The sequence below is a fragment of the Gymnogyps californianus genome, chromosome 5, assembly GCF_018139145.2.
Source record: "Gymnogyps californianus isolate 813 chromosome 5, ASM1813914v2, whole genome shotgun sequence".
NCBI classification, from domain to species: domain Eukaryota; kingdom Metazoa; phylum Chordata; class Aves; order Accipitriformes; family Cathartidae; genus Gymnogyps; species Gymnogyps californianus.
In genome coordinates this window covers 33075416-33082491 of record NC_059475.1, presented here as the reverse complement: position 1 = coordinate 33082491, position 7076 = coordinate 33075416, and the positions used below count along the sequence as shown (strand labels likewise).

General features: G+C 57.6%; 1 protein-coding gene across 1 annotated transcript; it reads right to left on the bottom strand.

Moving 5' to 3' along the window:
• Positions 1-2208: 2208 nt before the first annotated feature.
• CCDC177 (coiled-coil domain containing 177) lies at positions 2209-4548 on the bottom strand. The gene is given in 2 exon segments (XM_050898251.1): positions 2209-4499; positions 4501-4548. Coding segments are annotated over 2 exon segments (1920 nt in total). The 3' UTR covers positions 2209-2627.
• Positions 4549-7076: the final 2528 nt, after the last annotated feature.

Below are 7076 nucleotides of genomic sequence, written 5' to 3'. Positions count from 1 at the left end.
ATGCGGGGAGCAAGAGCCCTCACATCCGTGCTGGTGGGCTTTCTCTGCAGCCCCTAAGGCTACAAACAAGATGAAATGTTGGCTATGCTGGAGTCACTGCAGGTTTTATCCCAACTCTAGTACTACCAGGGAGCAAGGGAAGTTTTGTGCAGGCTGGATTTGGGCCACTGGGCATCTCTTTTCTAGGTATTTGCAGCTACAAGGGCACACATGGACCACGGCGGTATGAACAACACATGAAGAAGACTGTTTTTTATCAAGGACCTTGTCCAGTGTTACAGCAGGATTGGTTTCACTGTTCAAACTGATTGCTGTTTTGAGGACGAGGGTGAGGGGACAGGCTTGTACCTGGAAACAGTAATGCAGCTGTTCTTCGCACAGCTACCGATATTTTTAGGTTTTGGTGTTAATTAGTGCTTTTCACCAACGGATATGTTTTACTTTAATAACCACTCAAATAAATAAGTAAGTAAGTAAATAAATAAATAATAAAATAGTACTTTGTGCTTTGTTAGCATCATTTGTCCAAAATCTTTGAAGCGTTTTGGCGAGTGTTACTATTTCCTGCAAGTCCCGGCAATCCCGAGAGCCTGACTCTGCTTCCGTTTATATCAATAGGGGCAAGCCCAGCCCCTGAGGACTTGCCTGGCGTTACACAGCAAGCCAATGACTGACGGAGCAAACATCGCTCAGGTGCCCTAATTCCTACTTTCATGCTGCCTGCCCTCACCATGGGTGAGGGTGCCTGCAGCACCAATTGTACCGTGATTCAAAGAGCAAGTTCCATCAAAATCAAAGAAAATCCCTACTTGCTTCGTTTTTAACAGTTTTTATAATGCCTCCAGCCTTGTAGGGAACCAGGGTGTGCTTGGTCTACTGTTGTTGTTGCTGTTCACTTAACACCTTCCTTAAAGAGGTTTTTTACCTGCTGTCACCTCCTAGGAAACTCTGGTAAGCAATCTAGGCATGCAGGACTGCATGCCTGTGCCATATGTCAACCTTCTTCCGGTTTTCTCTTCCGCTGTGTTGTTTGCCAGAGACATCCGCAAGGAAACGAGATCCTGGCTGTTCTTGCTGCTTCTCCCCCATGTTCCAGGTCTGATGCTGTCACCACAGCAACCCCAGCACGGCATCACGGATGGTGGAACAGAAAGCTGGCGCTGCCCGGAGCCAGAAAAAAACAGCAGAAAGTGCCTGGTTTGGATGTGTGCTCGTTAACTGCAACCCAGCAGAGAGTAAACGTGGAAACCTGGAGCAGAACACTGTGTTACTTGAATGCTGTGCACAGGGTAGGCTTTTCACGTTTCCAGTGCATTAATGGCAGGAGGACTCAGTTACCTCTAAACGGTATTGAGTTTGAGTTATAAAAAAGCTGTGATCCTCATCCAAGAGAATCTGTAATGTACCTTATTTTGTGCATCTACTCTTTCTTGTGCCCTCTATAAGAATACGACTGTTAGCACCAGTGGACAGACAAATGCTGCCCTGCTCAGTAGACAACGATAAGAGCTGGGTGAATGTCTCATTGTAAGCAACTCATAGAACCACTAGGTTGGAGAGGACCTATGGAGGACACGTGGTCCAACCTCCTGCTCAAGGCAGGCCAAATTGGATAAGGTTGCCGAGGGTCTCCTCAAGTTTTGAGAACTCCCAAGGGTGGCATTTTCTCTGTGCAATCTGTTTGCAGATTTCCATTTACAAATGGATCCGCATGTTTGCCACAAAGGCCAGCTTCCACAGGTTCATTCACTTTTATATCTTAATGAAAAAGTGGGTTGCACGGGTGCCTGGCAGTCTGTGGATCGCCCACAAACTTCTCTCCTTCTCTCCCCACCTCCAAAAGAAAAGAAGAAATTGTACAAATGTTTGTAAGAGAAACTTGGAAAGGAGAAGGAGGGGTGAGGATAACCAGGACGGGCAACAGTTGCAAACAGCAAAAGTGAAATTGTATTTGTGAGCCCTTCTAACAGCTTCTGCCCAGCTCTCATCATAACGTCTACTTACATGGTGTTATGAAGTCTTGATCTGTGCTTTCTCTAGCTCGGTACCAGCAGCGGGCGCGGGGCACCCAGGGGCATGTGGTGTTCTCTACTCCAGCCCTCCACACCTTTGCCATGGGAGCGCAGCAGCTTTGAAAATGCAGTCCCGTAACTTAAACCAAGCTGCCTGTCACTCAAGCCAGAATCAGCTGGGGTGGTTTTGGTTCTTAGTCAGTAGGCTCTAGGAGTCAGCAGTCTCTGTTGTCTGCATTTCCAATTGAAGAGAGTGCAGCTGTAGTCAGCTCCGGTGTAGACAATCAATCGGTAACTCAGAGGCTTCAAGCAGACTTCTTCTGCAGCCCTCTCTGAGAAAATGTGTGTGCTTGTGGGGTGGAGGACACAAAAACTCGCTTCCCCTCTGTAAAGATGACTGAGGTCAGTCCTTAAAACACACCTAGAACAAACCTGTATTTTAAACAGTATGTGGAATAGCTGCCACGTTTTTGTGCGGTATCCTGCTCCCCCAAAATAAGAAATTAGGGTGGTTGTTGGTTCTTGGGTTTTTTTAAATGTTAATGCAGAGGAGCTTTCTAATGCATTATGATGGACAACCGGTGATGTATCCCCACTCATCCATGACAAGATCTTTCATTTCTTATTCAGGTGGGCATGCAGTTCTGCTTCCAAGGCCATCTTGTCAAAGGTGCGCATGTTCGTCTCCTCCCGTACCTTTTCCCGGACATGGAAAGACGCCCGAGCAACAGACCTGGCATTTTCTAAGACAGTCTTCTTCTCCTTGAAGATCTGCTCACTCCTCTCCAGCTTCCTCTCTATAGAGAGGAGGATCTCCCTGCGCCGTAAGTCCTCGTACTGTTCCACCTTTTGCTTGTTCATCTTCTGCACTTTCTCCTTCTCCAGACGGCTCAAGACCACCTTGCGGGCTTTTTCTTGGACGACCTCTTCAGCCACCTGGGCAGCATGCTGGAGCTTTCTCTCTGTCTCTCTAGCCAGAGCCTCCAAGTGCTCCTTCTGCTCTCTTTCCTTCTTCTCTGCTGCCAGTTTGGCTCTCTGGATCTGCATGTCCTCCCGCCTGGCCTTCTCCCTCAGCTCCTGGTTCCTCTTCTCCACTAGTTGCTCATAGTTCTCCTGAGCCTTTGTCAAACTCATCTCCAGGGAGGCCTTCAGCATTTCCTTTTCTTCTGCCTCTTGCTTTGCCAGTTCCTTGAGCAAGGCCTCATGCTTCATCTTCTCTGCTTGGTTGAGCAGCTTCTTTTCCTTCTGCAGCTGCACCTCCTTCTTCAGCCTCTTCTGCGCGGCCGTGGACAGCTTCTCTTGCAGGAGCTGCTCCTCTCGCTCCCGGTGCTCCTTCTTGCCCTCCTCCTTCGCCTTCAGGTTGTGCTCTTGATGGAGCTTCTTCTGCTTGTCCTCCTGGACGGCCCTCTCCAGCCTCTCCCTCCGCAGCCGCTCCTGCTTCTCCGCTTGCTCCCGCCACCTCTCCTCGCACACCAGGCGCTGCCTCTGCTTCAGCAGGGCGGCTTCCTCCTGCTCCTGGCTCAGCCTCCCCCGACGCTTCTCCACCTGGCTCTCCCACATGCGCTGGCCCTGCAGGAGGGCCCTCTGCTTCTCCTTCTCCTCCTGCTCCTTCCGCTGCTCCGCCAGGCGCCGCTGGCTGTCCCACTGCAGGTGGGCCGCCTGCCGCTGCTCCCGCAGGAGGCTGGCCTCCTGGTGCTTGGCGATCATCAGCGCCGCGATCTTCTTGTCCCTCTCGGGCACCTCCGAGAGGCCCTTCCTCCTCTTCACCTCCCTGACGATCCTCTCCACCCTCTGGGCAGTCTGCGGCGAGTGGCTGAGGTCGCCCAGGCTGAAGCTGCGCCCCAGCAGGGAGCCGCTGACGGCGACGGCGGCGGCAGCTCCCCCCCGGCCCCGGCCGCCCCCCTTGCCCCCGCGCTCCCGCAGGCTCTCCCCGCTGTAGGAGGACGAGGCCCCCGACTCGGAGGAGGTCTTGCCCCAGCTGCCCTCACGGCGCTTCTGCAGCGAGTCCAGGGAGTGGCTCTTGGCCTTGGCACCCCCCGACGCCCCGGCCGTCCCCCCGCCATGCGGCCGGGGCCCGCCGGCGGCGGTGGCGGCAGCCCGGGGGGCGGCGCGGGCGGCGGGCGAGGGCGGCAGGCTGCCGAGGGGCGCGAGGATCCGCCTCTTCTCCTCCCGGATAATCCTCTCCCGCTCCTCCCGGCACTGCTGCAGCTTGCGGCGGCGCTCCCGCTCGTAGGCCTCGTAGAGGCCGGCGGCCACCCGCATGGAGCGCCCGGGGGCCTCCCGCAGCAGCTCCCCCAGCGCCCGCGGCAGCAGCTCCACCGGCCGCACGGCGCAGCGGGCGCAGGCCTCCAGCGACCGCGGGCTGGTCAGCACGTACCGGCTGCCCTCCGCCGCCGCGCAGTCGAAGTTGTACAGGTCCAGGTGCAGCAGCGGCGACTGCTCCCCGGGCCGGGCCGGCTCTCCCCCGCTGCTGCCGCCGCTGCCCCCCGGGCGCCGGGCAGGGCTGCGGGGGCGGCTCAGCCGGCGGCTCCACCATGGTTCGGCCTGCAAGGGAGAGAGCGGCGGCGGGTGAGCGGGGCGGTGGGCGAGCGGGGCGCACGGACCCCTTTTGTCTTCCCGGGAAGGCGCAAGGGCAGGGCGGGCAGGAGGAGCCGGAGAGGGGCGGTGGGGTTTGCACCGGCGGGGGGGGGCGGGGGGTGCCCGGGCTGGGGGAGTGCAGCTGGGGTGTGTTTGTGGAGGGAGGGGGGCAGGTTGCGTGGGGTGTTTGGGGGGGGGCAGTGTTTGGTGGAGGGGGGGTGCCTGGGGCGGGGTGGTTTTGGGGCGGGGATGTGTGTTTGGGCGGTCAGTGGGGGTGTTGGGAGTGTGTGCTCGGGCACGGGGGGAGGGTGATGGGGGAGTCTTTAGGGTGCGTGGGTTGTGCATGGAGGTGTGCGTGGGGGCGTTTGGGGTGACGTGGGGTGCGTTCAGAGTCCCTGCGGCATGTTTGGGCTGTGGGCGCAGGCTTGTTTCGCAATGAATGGGGGTTCTGGGGGTGCACGGCGTGTGTCTGGGCTAGAGGTGGGGGAGTTTGGGGTGGGGGGTGGTCGGGCTATGAACGAGGATGCTTGCGGTGTACCGGGCTTGGCAGAGCGGCGGACGGGGGTGTCTGGGCTGTGAACGAGGACGAGGGTGCACGGGGGTGTTAGGCAGGGCTGGGTGCGGGACCGGGACCTCCCCCCCGGGCCGGTGCCCACGGCGCAGGACGGAGCCCCCCGCCCGCCTCGGCCCCCCGCGGCACTCACCGGGCGGGCGCGGCGGGCAGCCCCGCGCTTTGTCTCGGTGCCGGCAGCCTCGGGGATCAGGCGGGCGGCGGCGGCGGCGGCTCCTCCATGGCACCCCGGGCCCCGCGCGACGCCCCACCTCCGAGGCGGCGGCGGCGGCGGCGGGCACGGCGGCCGCCCGCAGGCTGCGGCGCCCCGCGCTGCCCGCTGCAGGCCCCGCGCGGGGGGCGGGCGGAGGCGGGCGCGGGGGGAAACCGCCCCGCAGCCCCGCGGCGGGGCCGGACCGGGCCGGGGGCAGCGCTGCTGCCGGGCGGGGGTCCCGCCCCCCGTCCCCGTCCCCCCACCGCGAGGGGCCGGGCCGGGCGGTGCTGCGGCGGGAGCACCGGGCAAACGCCCGGCCCGCCAGGCGTGTGTCCGTCACTGCAGGCATCCTCCATCCCGGTGTGCGCATCCCTCCATCCCTGCGTCCCTCCGTGCACTTGCCCCTCCGTGCACGCAGCCTTCCCTGCAGACCTTCCCCGTATGAGCGGCACTTCCAGGCTCGTGACCCCTATTTTGCACTGTGCCTGCACGCAAACAAGCCCGTCTGTATTTACAGTTAATATAAACAAGGGTAAAAGGGGTGTAAGAAGGAGGAGGGGATGCTAACCCAGTTTTACAGATAGCAAACTGAGCCAAAGGGAGATGAAGGTGCCTGCCTTGGGCCACCTAGGGAATTCGTGCCAGAGCTGGAAAGGAAAGGCACAGCTCTCAAATTTCAGTTCAAAGCACTTTCCAGCCATGAAACCCTATTCCCTTTAGTGCTAATGAAAGCTATTGCTTGCTGCAGGGATGTGTCAGGACTGACAAGGGGGGAACTAGATTGTTATAGGCAATACAGTACACCTTTTCAGGTACCCACTTTGAACATGCTGGTTGCAGTTACTTTGATAGATCCCCCATTTCTACAGGTATCCTGGGCTCAGCAGCCTCAGTGGGGTTGAGGAATGCCCTGCTCTAGAAATACCGTTCAGCAAAAAGGGGATTGTTGCTGGTTGTGGAGCTGCAGAGCATCTGTGCCACATAGCGGAGCAACTCTGATTTTGTCAGGCAGAGGACAGTAGTAGCAAATGCACCATTAGCCACTGTGTTACAACTGCAGCGCTTTTCAGCAATTTCTCATTTAACCTCTACAGGTGCAGCTTAATCTGCTTTACTTTAATAAGGAAGGACATGGCACTCACCAAAGGACTTCCAGGATGGCCCAGGACGAGGATGCAGAGCAACAGAAGGACCCAAGAAAGGCCTAGGGAGTCCTTGGGAGAAAGCTGAAGAGCTGCAGGTTGGTTGTGGTTTCATATAGTACAGGCAAAGACTGAATCGTGCTCATCCCCATGCTGATGAATGCACACAGTAATGATGCATCCACAGCGAGTGGGCAAACTCCACCAATAAACCATATTGACTAATCGGATCTCATTCATCATCATCGTAGTCTGCGGGGGATGGTTATAAAGCTTGGTAATTAGTTATGTGAAAAATCCTCAGGCCAGAGAACAGCTCTCTGCTGTCTGTAGAGCCCAGCTCGCTGGTTGATGGGGCTAAGCATTAATACTAGCTGCAGCACCGGAGCTGTCAAGCCGTGGCTGTGTTCCCTCCCTGTGGAAGATATTAAGCCGGTAAGTGTATATGCCACGTAAGGTGTGGGCTTCGCAGGGCTTTTGGCAGGTTGCTGTTTCAGGCTCCAGTGGGGCTGTATTTGGGCCTTGATCTTCCAGGTTTCCTTGTGGATCTTTAGGAGTCCCATAAGTGGTCTCCCAAATGC